Source organism: Microcaecilia unicolor, chromosome 11 (genome assembly GCF_901765095.1).
Source record: "Microcaecilia unicolor chromosome 11, aMicUni1.1, whole genome shotgun sequence".
NCBI lineage: Eukaryota > Metazoa > Chordata > Amphibia > Gymnophiona > Siphonopidae > Microcaecilia > Microcaecilia unicolor.
In genome coordinates, this window is record NC_044041.1 from 50,174,731 (window position 1) to 50,198,056 (window position 23,326).

General features: G+C 44.8%; 1 protein-coding gene across 1 annotated transcript in view; it reads left to right on the forward strand.

Moving 5' to 3' along the window:
* The first annotated feature begins 272 nt into the window (after positions 1 to 272).
* The window catches only part of MMP17 (matrix metallopeptidase 17), a 177,736-nt gene continuing 154,682 nt past the window's right edge, over positions 273 to 23,326 (forward strand). Inside the window, exon 1 of the mRNA XM_030218414.1 lies at positions 273 to 410. Coding sequence (XP_030074274.1) covers positions 273 to 410 — 138 coding nt within the window. The remainder of the gene's footprint in view (positions 411 to 23,326) is intronic.

A 23,326-nucleotide genomic window follows, 5' to 3' on the forward strand; every position in this document is an offset into this window, starting at 1 on the left:
AGCCTGGATCTATCTCGGTTTTCTTTGTTTTGTTTTTTTTAATTCTTCCCCCCCCACCTCCAGGAAGTATCAAGGTAATTTAAAAATGTGATTATTTTTGCTCTCATCTTTATTGGAGCCGCCGGATTTGGGTATTTTTTTTTTTTGTTGATGTTGTTCTTTGCTGAAGTGATGAATTCGGGAGAGATGTGACTTGGGAACTGACCAGTCGCCCAGTCTCGCCCTGCGGTCGCCAGAGCTGAGACCGACTCGCCTTCCGCACCGCTGGAGGAATGCAACTGCCGCTTCCCCGAAGAGACACGAAGTCTTTCCCCCGGGAAATGTTTCTGATCGCCCTTCTGATTGCTTTGCAGGAAGCCTTTGCAGCACCTTCTGCTACCCCCAAGGCCGAGGATATTAACCAGGGAGTTGTAAGTGACCACTTTTTTTTTTTTTTTTCGGGAACACGTCTCTCTTTTCTTACAAAGGTTGGGGTTGTTGTTTGCAATGCTTTCCCAGTGCTGATCCCTGAAGTCTAAGAAAGAGAAGTAAAGATTATCCTGAGGGGTTTAATAGTCTTTTAGTATATCAAAGACTGGGGACACTAAAAAAACACACACACACACACACAATCGTGGGGAAATGATGCATTTTATTTCCTAAACAATCAAACAGGGAGCTGTGTTGAGGAGGTTGCCCTTTATTCTTTCATCCTGTGATCATCATACCACTCATTCATGTAGCACATTTTTTGGTTTTCATGTGCAAGCTTCACAGAGTCTGCAAATCCAATCCACGGGACCGTGTAAGCTCGTCAGGGGCTTGGTTTCGGAATCAAAGTCCCGAGGCTGCCTCAGGAAAATCACTTTTGTCCGTTCAATTTTTTTCCCCCCATTAGCACACCCAAAATCTGCTGACAGGCCAATAATAATAAAAAAAAAAAAAGTTAACACATCACAAAAATTGATGCTGGACTTTGCAACATTGGGGGGTCATTCTAGTTGTACGTAGAATATGTACAGGAGTTCTTAACTAGAGCAAACCCAGAGGAGAATCTGTAGCAGCTGGACGGTATTCCCAGACTCTCCTTCCTCCCAGTGAATAGGTTGTTCATAAAAACAGCAGCAGGAACCAGGATTTTATGACCATGCTGTGTGGTGATGTCTGCCCAATCTTGCAGTGCTTGGCTGCAATCAGATGTATATCTGTATGTCCTGCCTGCTCCCTGGCACTAGTCCTTCTATATCTAGTGCCAGGAAACGCAACGATGAGGGGGAGGGGGAGGAGGAAAGGTTAAACCAGTGGTCGGCTCATTACTAACTCTACCCACTGGTAACTCTCTGTTGTCAGACTGCCGAGTTTAGCTGTATATAATATCCCACTGCAAGACGCGGTTTGCCCGAACGTAGGAACGCTGCCTGTATCCTGGCCCCAGCTTAGGCGGAAGCTGAATACGCCTGGTTTTCTGTTAAAAGAATCGGGTCGGGTATTTCAGGGTGACATTGGCAATGGGTGATTTGGGGTGACTGCAGAACTAAATGGGTCATTTGAACGAGCAATACTAAATGCTGAAATGCCTAGATCTATATAGTAGTCCGATATGAACTCATACAAGGGCAGAGCCGGGATTAGCTCCCCTTACCTAAGCAATTCTCCCTCCCCCCCCCCCCCCCCATTGAAAGGTTTGGATGTTAATAAACGTTTTAGCTAAGTATGTTTTAGACGAGAAAGACAAAACGCTAGAGCATACCCGGAAAGCAGAATTTCAGTGTATCCTTTCTGTAGCCATTTTCTGCCTGGATGAAAGGCGAAGGACCCTGGTTTCCAGCTGCTTGTTTGCTTTTCCTTTTGTTTAATATATCTTAAAGATAAAGTGAAATGATACCTTTCCTAATCTCGGTTTTCTTTTTTTTTTTTCTTGCTAAAGTGTATATATGTCTGTTGTGCACGTTAATTTACATCACACAGCTTTGTTGCCGCTACTGTAAGACCTCCCAGCATTTGACCCTTGTTTCTCTAAATACACTTTTAAGAGAATTTATCAGTACAAATTCCATAAATACATTATGTTACCTCAACACCAATAAGCACAACACGCAGCCTTGTTTTCCCAGCAATATCACTGGAAAACTAATATGTTGTAACTATGGAAATAGAAACCTCCACTCACCCCTGAAAAACTCCGCTTTGAAAACTGCAAAAATGCAGTCACCTGTCAATAAATAGAAGTATTCTAGTACTTGGCAGAGGGGAAAGTAACTTAAATCCGTTCCACCTGCTCAAAGACAGAAAATCACATTATGCAGTTTAATACTGCCTCCAGGACTAAAAGCTCACTGAGATTTCATCCGTGCAAAATAGGTAATAAGAACAGACAGTGCGCGTCCAAAGCTGAAAATCCAGGGAAGAAGAGTGTTTTAGCACACCCGGAGGCAGTGCCCAGGCATCAGATAGAATCCCACAAAACACGCGACTATTGTTCTGGTCAATTTAATAATTTGGAATAGTTGTTAAGATTTTAGTACTTAATCTATAAGTCAAGGCAATAGGCAAGCAACGATTCCGGTAAATTGTAATCAGCCGCACGCCTTACAAAAAGTGCAGCCATGCAGATTTCATGAACATGTAAACTTCTGCATAATGTTGCATAAAGCTTTATTCACCAGAGAGAGAAAAATCGAACAGGTCGCATAGTCATTCATTTCAGGGAGAAAGGCTGATGGATGGCGGAACTGAAAAACAAGGAAAGCTGTACAGAGGACATTGTATGTTTTCAGGTTTGTTGACGGAACCAACCCATCAACTCGTAGAACCAGCTGGATTCCGTTGTTCAACTCGGGCTTGTTCCTTATGCCACTATCTGAAATGACCTACTGTGGGCAGTGGAGAGAGAGAGGCAGTCTGTGGGAGGACAGGGGTGGGTGGGTGTGGGAGTGGGAGTGGGAAGGTTGCGGGGGTGTGCTCACCAATTGATGAGTCAGATCGGAAGGCTGGAGAGACGTACAGTAGTGCGGGATTAAACCCACCAAAGGGCAGAGAAAGGGGTAAGTGAAAAGAAAGCAGCAAATTTGCATCTCAGATATGTTTTCGTCTGCTTATTGATTGTAGATACCGAGAAGAAAGTATGTAGAAACAAACTCAACATTTGGAAAGCTATGTGTTGCTAAAAAAAAATATATATGCCCAGGGAAGACCTTGCAGGCATTGGTGTTTCAGTAGCTGAGATAACCGTCCATTGGCATTTGTGAAAATTATGCCACGATTTTTTGCTTTCAACCTTTAACCAAGATATAGGAAGTCACAAGTGTACACTTTAGAATGATGGAGCCAGCATATAAAGCTCCTACCCAATAATACCTCATCTCCCCTCTTTACCCCCTAATAAATGATGAGTAAGAGAAAGGGGAAATAAAGATAGGTTTCTTTTGGGGTTCCTCATTCAGCTAGGTTTACTTGAAATTTGTCAGCTCAGGTGTTCTTCTTCCTGGCCTATGTTTCTCTTTGTTTTATTGTGACCTCCCAAATATGCATCAGGGGTATAGAGTAGGCACATCTTCTATGGCTCTTATAAGCCCAAAGTTAATGGGGGGGGGGGGGGTGAACACCACCCCGAGGTTGGGGCCTTTGTGGCCATGGCAGGCCCAGTTGAGCCTTGCTTTCCAAGGTGTCCTGCCAGATAGGGAGACGGGGAGGTGGGGGGGTCAGGTGCATGTCGGAAGTTCTGTTCCTTCTTGGCCACCATCTTGCCTTACCCAAATTGGCAATTAAGAAATTTGAAGCCTGCAGCAGGAAGACTTTTCCAACCAGAGCCTTCCCTAGGCAGGCAGGTAGGTCTGGGGTGGGGAACCTCTCGGAGGCAGCAGGCTTTTCCTTCCCACCCATATCTTATCTTTCTTGTTTCAGTGGGTGTTGTGTTGTGTTATATTGTGTTGCTTTCCTTGCACCAGCTTGGGGGGGTATCTAAGTTTGTATTCAAAGGAGGTCCTTTGAACAAGGCCTTAACCGTCACTAGGTGGTGTCAATTAGGCCTAGTTTACAACTCAGTCCTGGAGGTCTAGGTCTATTGTTGCTCTTGCTCTTTGTGGTGGAGTAACTCTGGCTTATTGTGCTTTGACTTTTGTTCTCAGACTCCTTGCTACAGATGGCTGGAAGTCCTTTTGGGTTTGTGTTAAGTATTATTATTACATAGCTCTGGTTACTTAATTATTGTCCCTCACCAATATGAAGCTTCAGCCTGTTATATTCCATCTGACTGATTTCTTATAGTTAATGAACAGAATTGATGTCATTGCATGTTGTTGGTAGACCAGAGGGGCTAGAAGTCTCACATCCCCCATTAGATCACACAAACATTAGCGCACAAAACATACACAAGCTCTCTCGGAATTGCAGTAAAAGTCCCAGCCTCTCCTATTCTATCACCTCTTAAATTAGGAAAACCAACTGTCAGAGCCAACCTGTAGGCTGTAATCAAATACAAGCATCAAAATTGTTCAGTCCTAAGAAAAGACTATATAAAAAAAACTGGTTTCAGTTCATTTCAAGGTGTGAGTAGAGTTATGAAGCACTGGGTCTCTTAGGAGTCATCTGGATTTTAAGCATGAAGCCATTATCCAGAGATATCCGAAAGAAAAACTAGAGGCCACTTAATACCAACCTAACTGAATTTGTTTCTTTGTTGGGCACAAAGAGATGAAAGGGAAATGTTTTGAAGTTTTTCTATCTGTCCTTCTGGTGAGGGTGGACCTGGTAGAAACTTGTTGACCCTACAGTACATAAAAAGTACATAAGCATTACCGTACTGAACAGTCTAAAAGTCTATCAAGCCCAGTATCCTGTTTCCCAATGTAGCCAATCCAGGTCACCAGTAGAAGTACAGGATCCCAAAAAGAATAAACAGATTTCATACTGTTTATCCTAGAAAGAAGCAGTGGATTTTCCCCCAAATCCACCTTAATAATGGTTCATGAATTTTCTTCCAGGAACCTGTCCAAATAGTTTTTAAACCCTGTTACTATAATGGCTTTTATCACATTCTCTGGTAATGAATTCCAGAACTTATTCATACACTGAGTGATGAAGTATTTGTTTTAAATGTACTACTACTACTACTACTATTTAACATTTCTAAAGCGCTACCAGGGTTACGCAGCGCTGTACAATTCAAACATAGAAGGACAGTCCCTGCTCAAGGAGCTTACAATCTAAAAGACAGGTGTACAATCTATAGACAAGTGTCCAGTCAAAGACAAGTGTAGAGTCCGAATAATAGGGCATACTATATTTCACAGATGGTTAGGTGCCGAAAGCAGCATTGAAGAGGTGAGCTTTAAGCAGAGATTTGAAGATGGGTAGGGAGGGGGCTTGGCGTAGGGGTTGAGGAAGATTGTTCCAGGCATAGGGTGAGGCAAGGCAGAATGAGCGGAGCCTGGAGTTGGCAGTGGTGGAGAAGGGAACTGAAAGGAGGGATTTGTCGTGGGAGCGGAGGTTACGGGCGGGAACATAGGGGGAGATGAGGGTAGAGAGGTAGTGAGGAGCAGTAGACCGGGTGCATTTGTAGGTAAGGAGGAGAATCTTGAATTGAATGCGGTATCTGATCGGAAGCCAGTGAAGTGACTTGAGGAGAGGGGTGATGTGAGTGTATCGGTTCTGGCGGAATATGAGACGTGCGGCAGTGTTCTGGACGGATTGAAGGGGGGATAGATGGCTAAGTGGGAGGCCGGTGAGGAGCAAGTTGCAGTAGTCAAGGTGAGAGGTAATGAGAGCTTGGACGAGAGTTCGTGTGGTGTGCTCAGATAGGAAAGGGCGAATTTTGCTGATGTTGAAGAGGAAGAAGCGACAGGTCTTGGCAGTCTGTTGGATATGGGCAGAGAAGGAGAGGGAGGAGTCGAAGATGACTCCGAGGTTGCGGGCAGATGTACTACTTAGTAACTTCATTCTGTGCCCCCTTGTCCTTGTACTTTTGGAAAGAGTAAACAAGCAATTCACGTCTACCCATTCCACTCCAATCAAGATTTTATAGACCGCTATTATTTCTCCCCTCAGCTGTCTCTTCTCTAAGCTGAAGAGCCCTAACCTCTTTAGCCTTTCATCATAGGGGAGTATTTTCATCCCCTTTATCATTTTTGTTGCCTTTCTCTGTACCTTTTCTAATTCACCTACATCTTTTTTTTTGAGATATGATGGCCAGAATTATACACAATATTAAAAGTGCTCTATAAAGGCATTATAATGTTCTCAGTTTTATTTTCATTTTTTTCCTAATTCCTAACATTATATTTGCTTTCTTGGCCACTGCTGCACACCGAGCAGAGGATTTCAACACATCAACAATGCCACCTGGATCCTTTTCTAGGGTGGTGATTCCTAATGTGGAACCTTGTATCACGTAGCTATGGTTTGGGTTCCCCTTCCCTGCGTTCATCACTTTGTACTTCCTCATATAAAATTTCACCTGCCATTTGGATGCCCAGTCTTCCAAGGTATTCCTGTAATTTCTCGCAGTGCTCTAGTGATTTAACAACTGTTTTGTGAAAGTTGGGGGGTGGGGCGGCTGTGAGTTTGCTGGAGAGAGAAAGCTACCTGAAAGCATGCTGATTTCCAAAGAATATCCTGCCAGCTTGACACTATAAACCTGCTACTTCTTAAAGGATGACAGCTCTTATATGACCTGTCAGTCCTCATAGGTGAGTGCAAAGCAGCAGTTTCAATGTGCTCTAATTCTTCCCCAGTACCTTTCCAGCCAGCTGCCAGCATTCATCCAAAACAGCAAACACCACCACATCCTCCCTCATCCCCTCCCCCATCACACACATTTACCATTATAATCGTTCTTTTCTAGCATGTACATTTTCATAGATAAGCCAATTATTGCAATCAAGAGGCAAAGATGCTGTTCTTTGTGAGATTTACCTCCCTCCATGCTCCCTGACCAATCACCAATCACACTCAGAGCAGTGCTCTCCAGCAACCCTCACAGCTCCCCCCCCCCCCCCCCCCCCCCCCGATTAATCCAAAGACTGGGAGCACAAGCTGGAGATCTACTTCTCCCAGCACCTGGTGGCGATGGAGGAACCCATAACCTTAGCAGTAACTCCAGAAAAGGGTTTGCAAAAGACCGTCTTAGATTATGCACATAATACTAAACGTAGATAAATGATGGCAGACGAAGAGGAAGAGGGGCCATCTCTCAGAGGGAGATTACAGAGCCCAAGGAAGCTACCCAAATCATCTCCACAAACAGATGGTTAGAATGCTGAAACAGGAAGGAGGTTCTGACAACTTTAATCCACTCTTGAAGAGCAGGTGTTTTAGAATTGCCACGCCATTTATATTCAGTGGCAAGTGTGGAGATGCAGAACACAAGAACATAAGCATTGCCATGCTGGGACAGACCGAAGATCCATCAAGCCCAGTGTCCTGTTTCCAACAATGGCCAATCCAGGTCACAAGTACCTGGCAGTATACTAAAAGAGTAAAATAGATTTTATGCTACTTATCCTAGACAAAAAGCAGTGGATTTTCCCAAATCATCTTAATTATCGCTTATGGACTTTTCTTCTAGGAAATTATCCAAACATTTTTAAAATCCTGCTAAGCTAACTGCATTTACCACATTCTCTGGCAACGAATTCAAGAGTTTAATTACACATTGAGTGAAGAAATATTCTCTCCGGTTTGTTTTAGGTTTACTACTTAGTAGCTTCAATGCGTAACCCCTAGTCCTAGTATTTTTGGAAAGAGTAAAGAAGCGATTCACGTCTACCCGTTCCACTCCACTCAGTATTTTATAGCTCTCTATCATAAAATAGTGAGTGGAGTGGAACAGGTAGATGTGAATTGTTTCTTTACTCTTTCCAAAAATGTGCTTCAGATCTTATTCAGCCTTTCTGTCTAGTGTGGGACCTGCAGCACTGAATTACTGGTGTGGTTAAGGCAAATTACTCAAGGTAATGAGACTGTGCTTTTAGTGAGGATTGCCAGCCAACCTCTGAAACTATATGCATGGAAGTGCTTCAGACATCCCAGAGAAGGGAATTTATATGTGTAAGGGCACTCCTGTTCACCTGCCTGATTCTCAGCAGTGACCCTGGTTTAAGGAAGTCACCCTGTTGCTCTAATAATAATGCCACACACCTGATTCCAGCAGTACATATTTTTACTTCCTGCTAAAGATAGGGTTTGTAAAAAAGCATAATTCATAGTACATAGTAGATGAAGGCAGATAAAGATGAGCATGGCCCATCCAATTACAAAGTAAGGTGGTTAAGGTTGTATCTGCTGTTCCCTTATCCTCCCCCCCCCCCCCCCCCCCACCTCTGTTTTTAGGGTTGTACATGCTGCTCCCTGCAGGTTCCAACCCTCCCCCTCCCCCTTTGTAGGGATTTCTCTTCTGTACACATTCCCAGACTGCACCATTGGCATATGCATATCTCTAATAGTGTAACATTAATTTAAAAAGCAGTTTCTCTCTGAATTTATGGTTTCCTCTGACCCCAGTAATCCTGGAGGGGCTTTCAGACAAAGAACTGTAGATGGTGTTTGATTAGTCTCAGAACTGACGCTACCTGGGGGAGAAGGAAAGATATTTTTCTATATCATCATGACAGTTTTTGGAGATGTAACTTGATAGGTTGCAACCCGTGAGGTGATGCTGTTTCTTGTAGCAGTTGAGGTTGCGGTGCTACAACAACAGCAGTGCTGGTGCAAGTGTATTAGGTGTCCAAGGTAAATCTTCAACCATGCATTCCCCCCTCCCCCATCTCCAGCACCACCACCTGAATTCAAGTCCCCTGAGATTTTGATAAACTCAGCAACTGTGATCACCTCAAAGCCACACCTCCCAGAACAGTCCTGTAAAAATGCATAATTGGACCTCGTGCATTTAAAAATTAAACTTTACTTTGTATATGCGTAAGAGTACAGGCTGATGGCTCTTTAGAGTTAGTCTGCATGTCAGAACTATTGCTTTGCTTTGACTGCAGCTGCTCCTCTGGAAGCTGCTGCCCTAGGCAACTTCCTCGTCTTGCCTGTTGATTGAGCTGGCCCTGATCAACAGCTTTCCAAAGGGCCTTACTCAATCCTTTCACATAGCTATTTCTTCTAGATTTGATTACACATCTTGCTGAAAACCACCCAAGGTGAGTTACAGATTAAACAGTAATTAACAAAGCACACTTTATTGGCTATATGATATCAACACACATCCTCACCCTAATTAGACCAATTCATTTTACAGTTTATTAAATTTGCTGTACCGCTTGGTTTTGCACAAATTCACAGTGATGTACAATTTTATTTATTTGGGTTTGCTCACACCTTTTTCAGTAGTAGCTCAAGGTGAGTTATATTCAGGTACACTGAGCATTTCTCTCTCCTGGAGGGCTCACAATCTAATTTTGTACCTGAGGCAGTAGAGGATTAAGGTCCCTGTTTACTAAGCAACACTGTAGGTGTGTTAACTTTTTACCGCACGCTATGTATTAGGATGCGCGAATGAAAGAGACATAGTACCTTATAATTGAAAGAGAAAAACGCCTAGATTTCGACCCAAATCGGGAGATAGACGTTTATCTCACAAAAACGAATAAATCGGTATAATGGAAAGCCGATTTTGGACGTTTTCAACTGCACTCCATAGCGGAAGCGTACAAAGTTGACGGGGGCGTGTCGGAGGCGTGGCGAAGGTGGAACTGGGGCGTGGTTATCGGCCAAGGAGAGATGGGCGCCTTTCACCGATAATGGAAAAAACATATGCGTTTGTAGCTAGAATTTAGGGCACTTTTCCTGGACCCTGTTTTTTCACGAATAAGGCCCCAAAAAGTGCCCTAAATGACCAGATTACCCCCAGAGGGAATCGGGGATGACCTCCCCTGACTCCCCCAGTGGTCACCAACCCCCTCCCACCACAAAAAATGATGTTTCACAACTTTTTATTTTCACCCTCAAATGTCATACCCACCTCCCTGGCAGCAGTATGCAGGTCCCTGGAGCAGTTGTTAGGGGGTGCAGTGGACTTCAGGCAGGTGGACCCAGGCCCATCCCCCCTTTCCTGTTACAATTGTGCTGCTTAATGCTTAGTCGTCCAACCCTCCCAAACCCACTGTACCCACATGTAGGTGCCCCCCTTTACCCCTTAGGGCTATAGTAATGGTGTAGACTTGTGGGCAGTGGGTTTTGAGGGGGATTTGGGGGGGCTCAACACACAAGGGAAGGGTGCTATGCACCTGGGAGCTCTTTTACCTTTTTTTTTGTTTTTGTAAAAGTGCCCCCTAGGGTGCCAGGTTGGTGTCCTGGCATGTGAGGGGGACCAGTGCACTACGAATCCTGGCCTCTCCCACGAACAAATGCCTTGGATTTATTCATTTTTGAGCTGGGCACTTTCATTTTCCATTATCGCTGAAAAACAAAAACGCCCAGCTCACAAATTGTCGAATAAAACATGGACGTCTATTTTTTTCGAAAATACGGTTTGATCCGCCCCTTCACGGACCCGTTCTCGAAGATAAACGCCCATGGAGATAAACGTTTTCATTCAATTATGCCCCTCATAGTAACGTAGTAACATAGTAAAAGACGGCACATAAAGACCTGTACGGTCCATCCAGTCTGCCCAACAAGATAAACTCATTTTATATGGTATGTAATACTTTATATGTATATCCGAGCTTGATTTGTCCCTGCCTTTCTCAGGGCACAGACCGTAGAAGTCCATCCTGCACCTGTTTTATTCTCCAAATACTGGCGCCGCCACCCAATGTCCGCTAAGATTCCGCGGAACCATTCCTTCTGAACAGGATTCCTTTGTGTTTGTCCCACACATGTTTGAATTCCATTACCATTTTCATCTCCACCACCTCCCGTGGGAGGGCATTCTGCGTATCCACCACCCTCTCCATAAAAAAATACTTCCTGACATTACTCCTGAGTCTGCCCCCTGCAACCTCAATTCATGTCCTCTAGTTCTGCCACCTTCCTGTCTCTGGAAAAGGTACATATGCGGATTAATACCTTTCAAATGTTTGAACGTCTGTATCATGTCACCCCTGTTTCTCCTTTCCTCCAAGGTATAAATGTTCAGGTCGGCAAGTCTCTCCTAGTACGGTTTGCAACCCATTATATTCCTATGGGTGTCTCTAGCATTAGCGTGTGCTAAAACACTTGCATGCCTACAGCATGGCTTAGTAAACAGGGCCCTAAGGCAGGGCTCTAAGGGGCCCTTTTACAAAGGCGCCTTAGGCTCTATGCGTGTGCAGCACACAGCAAAATAGACTCCCGCCAGGCTATCATGCCCCCTGGTGGTAATTTCAGATTTGGCGCGTGCCCGGACTGCCTGGATTATTTATTTATTTATTTCCTCTCATGCGCATCGTTTCCGGCAGGAGTTAGAATTTGGCGTGTGCTGACAAGTCTACGTGCGTTTAGCACATGAGCCCTTACCACTAGATCAGTGGGTGGCGTTAAGGGCTCAGACCGGTTTTGGGTGCGCGCTGGTTTCAGTTTTACCGCAGGCCTTTTTCCTATCCCATTAAGAAAAAAGTCCTTTTTTGCCAATGCAGTCAAAACTGACCCAGCGCATGCCCACACTACCGCAAGCCACTTTTTACTGTGGCTTAGTAAAGGGACCACTAAGTGACTTGTCCAAGATCACAAGGAGCAGCAGTGGGATTTGAACTAGCCATGTTTGAATGTCAAGACTGGTGCACTAACCACTACTCCTCCACAGTTACAAACCACTTACAGAAATAAGAATTTATTTATTTTTTTGTAACATTTGTATCCCACATTTTCCCACCCATTAGCAGGCTCAATGTGGCTTACAAAATACCGTAAAGGCGAACGCCAAGTCCGGTAGGGGTAAACAAATATAGATTGAAATAGGGGTCAGGTAAGGTTAGGGTATAAGGTACAATAAGGGTCAACGATAATAAGGAATATATAATGTCCAATACGATCTAAGGTTATGTTGTGTTGCAGAGTTGAAGCATTTAAGTAGGGTCAGTGGGATAGGCCTTGCAAAACAGGTAAGTCTTTAATGATCTCCTGAAGTTAAGATGGTCGTAAATCATTTTCACAGTCTTTGGTAGTGCATTCCACATTTGCGTGCCTAAATAGGAGAAATTGGATGCATAGGTTGATTTATATCTGAATCCTATGCAGCTCGGATAGTGGAGGTTCAAATAGGAACGTGATGTACTAGTTCTATTTCTGGTCGGAAGATCTATCAAGTCAACCATGTATCCTGGAGTTTCACCGTAGATAATCTTGTGGACCAAAGAGCAAATTTTGAAGGTAATACATTCCTTAATTGGGAGCCAATGCAGTTTTGCTCGGAGAGGTTTGGCACTATCAAATCATGTTTTGCCGAATATCAGCCGAATTGAAGTGTTTTAAACTATTATGCATACTGTTGATGTTTTTGTAAGGTGGTGCGAATGCCAATGCTAGCCTATTGTAAGAGCTCCATTTTGTTTCTGTTCTGCTTCTGATCATGTTTGCTTCCTCCTCCATGTAGGAATGGGTAGCCATGCATTATAATCAAAGACTAAAATGCAGGTATTGTCTGTCTTACACCAAAGCAAAAATGGAATAAAAATCAGTAACTATCTGTAGACAAAAAAATATCTATCCCGGGGCCTTAACTGCTGTATGACAGGTTGACACCCCTGGCATGAATGAAAGTGCTTAGCGCAGCAGCCTGAGAACAGGGGAAATGAGGTTTCAAATTAGAGACCTGCATAGGAACAGGGTTTGCGGGAATCCTGCAGGGATAGATGCAGTTTCGTGGGATTCCCATGAGGATGGAAGCAGTTCTTGTGGGGTTCCTGTTGAAGTGTAAGCTACACCTGCGCCAACCTCTCACCTACCGAGTACCAAGTTCTTTGAATGCTGTCTCCTTTTCCTCTTTGCTTTACCAGCACAATGCTGTCTCCTTTTCCTCTTTGCTTTACCAGCACAGATGTGGAAAGTCTTCCATTAAGGAGGTGGTAGAGACAAAAATGGTGACAGAATTCAAAAAGGCATGGGATGAACACAGAGGATCTCTAATTAGAAAAAGGAAGTTATTAAAAAAAACCTAAATTTAAATGGCTGCACGTGTGTGGATGTGTTGAGTGATGCTTAGATGGCGACTCTGGCTGTGATGAACTAGGGCCGATACCGGACAAACTTGTATGGTCTGTGTTTCATATATGGCAATCTGGTTTTGGATGGGCTGGAAAGGGCTTAGACAGCAACTTCAGTGGCTGGAACATGAGGACAGTGCTGGACAGACTTTTACAGTCTGTGTCCTGCAAATGAGAAGGCAAATAGGCTGGAATGGACTTTGACGGCAACTTCAGCAGTTGGAACATAAGAATAGGGCTGGACAGATTTCTATGGTCCATGTCCCAGAAATGCCAAAGAAAGACCATAGCCAAGCATATAATATCACATTCATTGTGATTTAATCATGTATTGATCGTGAGTGTGACTATTGGGCAGACTGGATACAAGGTTCAGGTCTTTTTTTTGCCATCACTTACTATGCTACTGTGTAAATTTTAATTAATGCCAATTAGTGTCAATAATTGATTATTATGTTCAATTATCTGCACTGATTGGCTTGTTATGCTAATTAAGTTGTACATGCAAATCCAGAACATGACCAGATTTGCACATGCAACTCGTTTAACTATATGGAATCCAGGAGATAGTGGTACACAATTATTGGCAAACAAAAAGCATGACTTTTTGAGTTTTTTTCTACTCATTTCAGGTTTTGATGACATGCATTTACATAAGGTATGTCGTTTGACATTTTCCATGTCATTGCAAATGACAGCCCATCTTTATTAAAAACATCTTCCTCTGTTATCAGTGGAAATAGTCACGTTTTAACCAAATGCAGCTGAAGGCAATGGAAAAATGATAAATGTAGCTACTTGACAGTCAAGTAACCCAAAACCAAGATTGTTCCTTTTATCTGTCATTGTGCAAAGAAAGCTAGACATCTTTACATGCCATAGCACTTAGTTATTTTACAGTCAATTTGATTTACAGTTGCACCTGTATCTGAAATGTCATTGACTGTGAGATCACCATGGCCCCTCTCATGACTGGAATGGATAGTCTAGTACTCTTAGGATAAAGAGCTGGAAGATTACTGGGCCCACCATAAGGGGGGCAGACTCAAGAAAAATGTCAGGAAGTATTTTTTCATGGAGAGAGTGGGGGATACTTGGAATGCCTTCCCGCGGGAGATGGTGGAGATGAAAACGTAACGGAATTCAAAAATGCGTGGGATAAACATAAAGGAATCCTGTTCCGAAGGAATGGATCCTCAGAAGCTTAGCAGAGATTGGGTGGCAGCGCCGGTGGTTGGGAGGCGGGGCTAGTACTGGGCAGACTTCCACGGTATGTGCCCTGAAAATGGCAGATACAAATCAATGTCAGGAATACATATAACGTAGCACATATGAGTTTATCTTGTTGGGCACACTGGATGGACCGTACAGGTCTTTCTCTGCCGTCATCTACTATGTCACCATAAGATCAGATATTGAAGCTTTGTCCAAGGTTGTCAGAGGTGCTGTACATCCAGTTTTAAGTCCTTATTCAAATTGTGAAACTTACTTGTAAAAAAAATAACAGGAGATAGATGTCCACACTAATTGAATAATCCACATGCGCGTGTGAATTATTAACATCCCATTCCATCAGGGATGCGTTTAATCTGTTCAACAGAATTGTGGTGTCTGCTTTGAACATATTGTAGATAGATTCTGAATCTTAAGATCTTTTGTTGCCAATTTCAGCTCATAATTTCTTTCCTTCTTTAATTTTGCAAACTGTCTCTTCTCTACACTGCTCATGGAAATGAGCTGCTTTAATTGGAATGGGATCCTTGAAAGACGCTTTCTCGTGGAAACTCTGCTTTTGTTCACAGTACAGTAATGCAAGGAAATGAGTTGGAAGGGAGCTGACAATGATGATTAGAATTTCACATCTTTTATTTTATAAACTGAATCTGCCTTTATACAAATTAAGAAACTGGTAGGTTAGCATAGTTTAGGAAACAACTTTAGATATCCGAGTTCAACTTTGTTCACACCACCTGGAGCGGGATAACATGTTTAAAATATGGAGGCAATTCTATACAGTGGCACCTAAAGCTAGACGCAACAATGATTTTTACTAAGCTGCAGAAAAAAGAGCCCTGCAGTAGCAGTGGAAGCCATTTTTCCTGTATGCCAGGGCCCTTTTTTAACGCCGCAGGTAAAAAGCCTGTCCTGGAGTACACCTTGCAGTCAGGTTTTCAGGATATCCACAATGAATATGCCTGAACCTGATTTGCAGACATTGCCTCCATTATATGCAAATCTATTTCATGCATATTCATTGTAGATATCCTAAAAACCTGACTGGCAAGGGGTACTCAGGACCGGACTTGGGAAACACTGCTTTATAGAACTGCCCTTCACGTGTGGTAATCCAAGTTAAGACAAACAATCTGTGAGCAACTTCAGAAAGTTCCTTCCCGTGTAAAAAAAAATCTTCTTTGTGATCTTCCCAGGTTACAGGAGCACATTCATGGTTGAGCCCTTATCTAGAACCTCATCCATGCTGCCCTTATCTAGAACCTCATCCATGCTGTCCTTATCTAGAACCTTGTCCATTCTGCCCTAATCTAGAACCTTGTCCATGCTGCCCTTGTCTAGAACCTCATCAACACTGAGTGCTCAGCAATAGTATAATCCTATGGAAATTCAGCCATGGGCATTGTTTAACGCAGGGCTTCACAAACTGTGGGTCTGACTCCATACAGGATCTTGAAATCTGCATTTGGGGTCACAATCTGGGCAGGCACCTCATAGGATGTCATTAGCCTGCACCACCCGGAGGTCACAGGCTTTCCGCAGCCATGTAATTTGGGGTTGTGGCTACAGAAAGATCAGTGAGCACTGGATTAACTATTGCTCAAACAGACGCAAACCAGGGCAATAGGATATCTTTTGCATGGAAGGGTGAAACTAACCAAGGTCTCTCCTTCCCCCCTCCCCCCCCCCCACCCCACCAACATCGTTCTAGTTACTAATGTTGTGTGTAGGGAAACGATGGTAAGGCCTTGACCCCAGCAGGGGCGTAGCCAGAAAGCAGATTTTGGGTGGGCCTAGGCAAGAAGTGGGTGGGCACCAAATGTTCTCTCCCCCACCCCAAAAAAATATCTCAGATGGTGGGTAAAGGCTTCTCTCCAATCTCCACCTTGGTAGTCTGCAGCAGGCTTGCACTGAAAACTGAGCATGCGAAGGTGCCAGTATTGTGGAGAGCAGCATTTTCATTACCATGTGCTACTGTTGGATGGGCCTGAGCCCTAAGTGCCCACCTGTGGCTACGCCCCACTCTGTTCCACCGCCTATGACAGAAACTGTATTGCACCTGCCAAACAGTCTTTTGGTAGCAGGGCTGGTGTTAGACATTCAGGGGCCCAGGGCAGAAACTGGGGAGGGGGCCCCAAAGCTGGTCTTCAGCCTATGCCTTCTTCAGCTTGAGACAGGTTTGGAGGCCCCCTCTAGTATGGGGGCCCAGGGCAATTGCCCTGTTTGCCACCCCCTAACGCCGGCCCTGTTTGGTAGTGTTAGGAAGACTGGGAAGGTCCATTAAAACTTAATTTTTTTTTTTCGTTTTATTTGCTTTCTGTTAAAACAGAGCCCAAATATTTATTCCTGCTAATGCATTTGAATGTAACATATTGTGCCCTATAATGTTGTGCTATTCACGTCTGTTTCCTGAGCAACATGAAACATCATGAATGTAAATATTAACCGTCTGTGGCAAAGTTTGTACATTTCTGGTTTATTAATATTTTGATCTGATTTGCAGTGATCAAAGCTGAAATGTCAGACTCCTGTGTACATTTATTTTATTTTATTTATAGAATCTTGATATATCTCAGAGGCCGTTACTTGTTTCTATGCGGTTTACACAGTATGGACTACATTCAGTATATGGCGTCCAAATTTGGGCCCCAAAAAATCTGCCACTGAGCGCTATTCTATAACCAGCGCTCTGAGTTGGGTGCCATTTATAGAATAGCGTGTAGCGCCAGGATCCACGCCCAACTTTAGGCACAAGGATTTACACCAACTGAAACCCACATGTAAATTAGGCAACAATCCCCCAAATTCTATAATACTGCACATATCTTTAGTGCTCCCCATGGCTACGCCCCTTTTCATTTGCATGCCAAAATATTTGCGCATTTATCTTTACAGAACAGTTCTTAGGATGATGCACAAGTAAATCCAAATTGGTACCAATTTACACCAATAATTGATTGCTAGTGGCAAATTATTGGTGTTAATTGGCTCGTAACTCAATTAAATTGCAGACATAAATTGGGCACATGCCCAAATTTGCATACGCAATTTTGAGCACCATATATAGAATCCAAGGGTATATCTAATATAATAATTTGTACCGTGAACATTCTATGACTGGCTGGCTGGCTGTGTTCGTAACATCCTGACATCAGCAAGCCTCTAGTGTTCCCTTCCCTCTCACTGTCCTGCCCTCTCATAAAGATGAAATGACATCAGAGGAGGGTAGAACAGTGAGAGGGAAGGGAACGCTGGAGGTGAAGGCAATGGAATGCTGGAGGGGATGCGAGCCCAACGGAGGGGAGGGCAGGGCAGAGGAGAATCGCTGGACATGGAGGGGATGGGAGGCGAGGGGAGAATCGCAGCACATGGAGGGGAGGTCAGAATCACAGGACATAGAGGAGGGGAGGGGAGGGAAGAATCGCTGGACATGGAGGGGAGGGAAGAATCGCGGGACATGGAAGGGAGGGCAGGGGAGAGAGGAGAAATCGCTTAGACGAGAGCCTTCCTAGGGCCCATTTCATTTTTGACGAAACGGGCTTGGTTGCACTAGTATCTAATAAAAAAAAGAGGAGGAAAAATAGAAATTTTTTTTTGTTACATTTGTACCCCGCGCTTTCCCACTCATGGCAGGCTATATGCGGCAGGCAATGGAGGGTTAAGTGACTTGCCCAGAGTCACAAGGAGCTGCCTGTGCCGGGAATCGAACTTAGTTCCTCAGGACCAAAGTCCACCACCCTAACCACCACTCCTCCACTGTTGCTACTATGTGGCCGTGCAGGGTTCTGCTTCTGTGAGTCTGACGTCCTGCACGTCAGACTCACAGAAACAGAAGCCTGTGCAGCCTTCTACATGGAATGTTGCTAGCAACATTCCATGTAGAATCTCCAATAGTAGCAACATTCCATCTAGAATCTCCAATAGTATCTATTTTATTTTTGTTACATTTGTTCCCCGCGCTTTCCCATTCATGGCAGGCTCAATGCGGCTTACATGGGGCAATGGAGGGTTAAGTGACTTGCCCAGAGTCACAAGGAGCTGCCTGTGCCTGAAGTGGGAATCGAACTCAGTTCCTCAGGACCAAAGTCCACCACCCTAACCACTAGGTAACAAAAAGTCCAGGATTTCATCATGTTTAAAAGGAAAATGCAGGCTCTGGTTTAAAGGGTCAGTCTCCTAAGCAGTGCAGACAGCATGGCACACACCAGGGGTGTAGCCAGACAACAGATTTTGGGTGGGCCTAGGCAAGAATTGGGTGGGCACCAAGTGTTCTCCCCTCCCCGCCCCCCCCCAAATATCTCAGCTGATGGGAAAATGCTTCTTTCCACCTTGGCAGCAGGCATGCACTGAAAACTGAGCATGCGCAGGTGCCGGTATCATGGAGAGTAGCGTTTTCGTTACCATCAGGGGAAAATCTTCAGCTGGCGGAGCTTGGGATTCCCACCAGTTACCACTAAACATGTGCTACTGTTGGGTGGGCCTGAGCCATAAATGGGTGGGCCCTGGCCCACCCAAGCCCACCTGTGGCTACGCCACTGGCACACACAGGTCTCTTTGGGGTCCTTTTACAAAGGCACGCTGAAAAATGGCCAGCAGTAGTGTAGACCTGTGTTTTGGGCATGCACAGAATCATTTTTCAGCACACCTTGTTAAAAATGCCTTTTTAAAATTTATGCCGAAAATGGACGTGCAGCAAAATGAAAATTGCTGTGCGTCCATTTTGGGTCTGAGACTTTACTGCCAGCCATTGACCTAGCAGTAAAGTCTCATTCAGTAACCAGGCGGTAATGACCTACGTGCGTCAAATGCCACTTGGCGTGCGTCCGATACGTGTGTTAAAAAATAAAAATTATTTTTCGGATGCGCGTATCGGACGCACACCAAAAATGAAATTACCGCAAGAGCCACGCGGTAGCCAGGCGGTAACTCCATTTTGGCGCGTAGACGCTTACACGGCTTAGTAAAAGGGCCTCTTTGTCAGTTGTGCTGAGAGTGGACATTGTGTTGGAAGAGGGGATGGAGGGTTCTTATCAATTTAAGTTACCACATTGGACCCTGGGTGCTTATGATTGGTGGGGGATTTGGATTTAGCTCACTCTTTTCCAGTGGTAGTTCATGTTCAGATGCACTGGGTATTTCCCTGTCCCTGGAGGTCTTATAATCTATGAAGGGTGACTTACACAAAATCACAAGGAGCTTCATGGGATATTAACTTTGGCATTCAGCCCACTACTCTTAGCATTAAGCTGCTCCTCCATGAGAGAAACACTGCTGGACAGTAGGAGCAGAGTGCTGGCAGGTGACAGACATCTAAGCTTTTTTGCTCAGCTTGTCACCCCACACCAGAGTCCTGACCTGCAGCATGCTCTCTGCTGTTCCTTTACCAGAACCCCACACATTGTTCTGTCTATGCACCCCAGCCAGTCCTGATCTGAGGTGTGCTCTCTGCTCATCCAGTACCGGGCCCCCACACCCTGTTGTCTATACACCCCAGTCCTGACCTGCAGTGTGCTCTCTACTCTTCATTTACCAGGACCACACACAGTGTTCTGTCTATGCACCCCAGTACTGATCTGCAGTGTGCTCTCTACTTTTCCAGTACCGGGCCCCCAGACACTGTTTTGTCAATGCACTTCAGCCCTGACCTGCAGTGTGCTCCCTGCTTTTCCAGTACAGGACCCAACACACTGTTCTGTCTGTGCACCTCAGTCCTGACCAGTTGTGTATGCTGTTGTTCCAGTACAGGACTCCACATGCTGTACTATTCATCCCCCTTGGTCCTGACCTTTGCAAATCCTACTGTTCCGTATAGGCCTGAGCAGATACTGTCAATTGTAGTATATTCTTATAATGAACAAGTCAGCAGGTTACATCACTGGCAAATTCACATCACATCAGTTCTATATTAACAGGCTACAGAGGTGAAATGCTAGTATCTAAATCCACTGCACACCCTGCCCCTCCCCATTTTGCAAGGATTGGTTCAGTCACCAGAGCTAGTCATTGCAAAAAAGTCAAATTAACACCTCCGTCTTGAATTTTTTTTCAGTAAAAATTGAATAGAGCAATAGCCTAATAGTGCAGTAGGCTGAAAACCAGGTTCAAATCCCACCACCACTCCGTGTGATCATGGGCAAGTCGCTTAAGTTTCAAGTTTATTGAGGGCTTACTACCCTGCCCATCGCAAGTACATACTAAAAATGAAAAGAAGAAACTAGAGATGGGGGACTTGACAAAAAAAGGAAAGAGGGTTGAACTACAACATTGATAGGATAGCAAGGGTAGTTACACGAGATGGGGATAAGCTGTTATCCAGGTTCACCTCCAGTGGGGGAGAGGCCTTAATTGTAGATGTTGTGGCCGTATCTGAAAACGAAAAGTTTTTAAGTCAATTTTACTGTTGAAGAGTTGTGTTTTCTCAAGTACAAACTTAGGGGGCAATTCTATACCTTGAAACCTCCAGCTAGGCGCATCAATGCCACTCACTAAGGGACAATTCTGTAATGGCATTTGTGCACCAAGGTGCTGTTCTAGAATATACTAGTGTAAATCTGAATTGACATGCCGACATTTAGGAGTCATCATTTACACCAGGTGATTGGCAGGCATAAATGGGTGCATATAAGTACGCCATGCAATCAGGGCAGCTGAGAGACTGAGTAAGCCTGGGGCAGGGCCACCGCTGTCGCCACCCCCCTGGATTGTCACCGCTGCTGCTGCCCCCCCCCCCCCCTTCCAGGATCTCTGCTGCAACTCAAATACCTTGGTGCTGGAGGTTTCTCTCTCCTGCTCCTGTCAGGATGTGATCACCCGGGTCCTGTCAGGAGCAGGAAAGAGAGAAAGAGCGACCCCTGCGCCGGGCCCCCCTTGGAGGCCAGACCTGGGGAATTTTGCCCCCCCCCTCTCAGTGGTCCTGCATGCAATGCATGTAACCTATAGTATTGTAGAAGTTACACGCCTAAGTTGGAGACATGCCCATGTCCCCCCCGCCCCCATGCTCTGCCCACAAGCAGGACTGCCGAGAGACTGGGCTGGGCCTGGGGCAAGGCCGCCCACGGGGCCCCGGCCCCGAGATCATTGTCACCGCCGCTCCCCCCAGGCCGCCACGCCGCAGTCCCCACCCACCCCTCTCCATCCGCCACCAGGTCAGGCCCCCTGCATTGAAATCATCACAGCGCCTCACCTGTCACCTCACTCCGTGACTGAAAGCGCAGCCAGCAGAGGCATATCGGATTCGCCTCCCTTCAGGCCTTCCTTCCCTGTGTCCCACCCTCGCAGAAGTTACATCAGACAAGGGCGGGACACAGGGAGGGAAGGCCCAAAGGGAGGCGAATCTGAGCTGCCGCTGCTGGCTGCGCTTTCAGTCACAGAGCGAGGTGACAAGTGAAGTGCTGTGATGATTTCAATGCGGGCCCCCAGCCTGATGGCAGACGGTCGATGAAGCTGAGGGTGGGTGAGATCGGGGACTGCAGCGCCGGGCCCCCCTTGGAGGCCCAGGCCCGGGAAATTTTGTCACCCCTGCCCCCCCCCCCTCTAGGCGGCTCTGCCGACAAGTATGGCCCTTTACAGGTACATGCTAAAGCACTTACACTATACATACAGCTTCACACACCCAGTTATAGAATTACCCTTCACAACTGTAAGGCTTCTAGGGACAAGGAAATAACTATTCTACCTGAATATGTCATCTATTGAAACAGGCCTGTGCTAAATTCAGAAGAAAGGCAAACGTGTGCATAGGAATGGGCTGCTGAATCAGAGCAGTAGTTCAGCTGGTTTAGGATCCTGTCTCCAACATGATACAGGTGTAAACTAAAAAGAAAAAAAAGACAATGTTTAACCCCATCGGTCATTAAACAAGCCTCACTGTAGTGACTTTTCAAGAGATGGTAGGTACCCACCACTTATAAAAGAAACTGCAACAGGTCTCTGTCTCTGCTCTTACATTTAACTAAAGACTTGCAGACATTCTTTCCTGCTCCATTTAACAAACCCTGCAGCCTACTACTTACCTGACATCACACACAATAGCTCCAGTGATGGAAAGCATTTCCCACCCCAGATTCCAGAATATGGCTTCCATGATATATGAGCAGAGAGAGTGCAGAGGGCTGGAAGGTTTCCGCAAGGTTCTACCAGAACTTCTCCTTGGGAAATGCAATATTAGATAAGCATCTGGCATTTCTTAGCATATTGTAGGGGGATGGAGGGATTTTTCCCCTAGAGCTATTTGACATTAACAAGTTTTGTGCAAAGCTAGAGGGGAAAAGCCAGAGAGTTAAGATTAACTGTTGGCGTCTCTCCTTTGTCCCAGCTTTCATTAACTGTTCCCTTCTCATTTGTGCCTGAGGTTTTCCATAAGAATAGACATATGAGAGGATTCATACATCTGAAACTAGCCAATAAAAACCCAGAGGCTCTATCTGACAGCTTAAAGAATGGACCTTTTGTTGATGATATGGTGAAGGTAATGGTAGGATAATCTACTGGTTAGACTGTGGGACCATGAGTCTTTTAGAGTATAACTCTTGATTTCAGGTTTGAGCTAATTTGATTTCGGATTGATTCAAGGGATTTTTGTTAATGGAAATTTCAGATTTTCTTCAGATCCAGGCACTAGGATAACACAATTGACCTGATTATGGGGGTTTTTTTGTTTGTTTTTTTATTTTTGTTTTACAAAGATCTGAGTAAAATCCAAAACAGGCCTACCAAGTCGAAGAAATCTACTTTAGGCTTCCTTGAAAGTGACTCCACTCAGATATTCGGCAGGACAGAAGTAGATTTTCTTTGTTTATAAATTATAAAGGCTCTTTCAATCAAGTGAGCAATCCTTCGTGCTCAGCCCTGGCGAGCAGAAGCCCAGGAACATCTGGACTTGCTCGAATCTGGGCACTGTGGAAAGTTAAACAAGACACCGGTTTCTTAAGTCATAAAAATCAAAGTTGATAAAGAACACAAAAATCTGACCCTTTTCCAGCTTGTCTTTC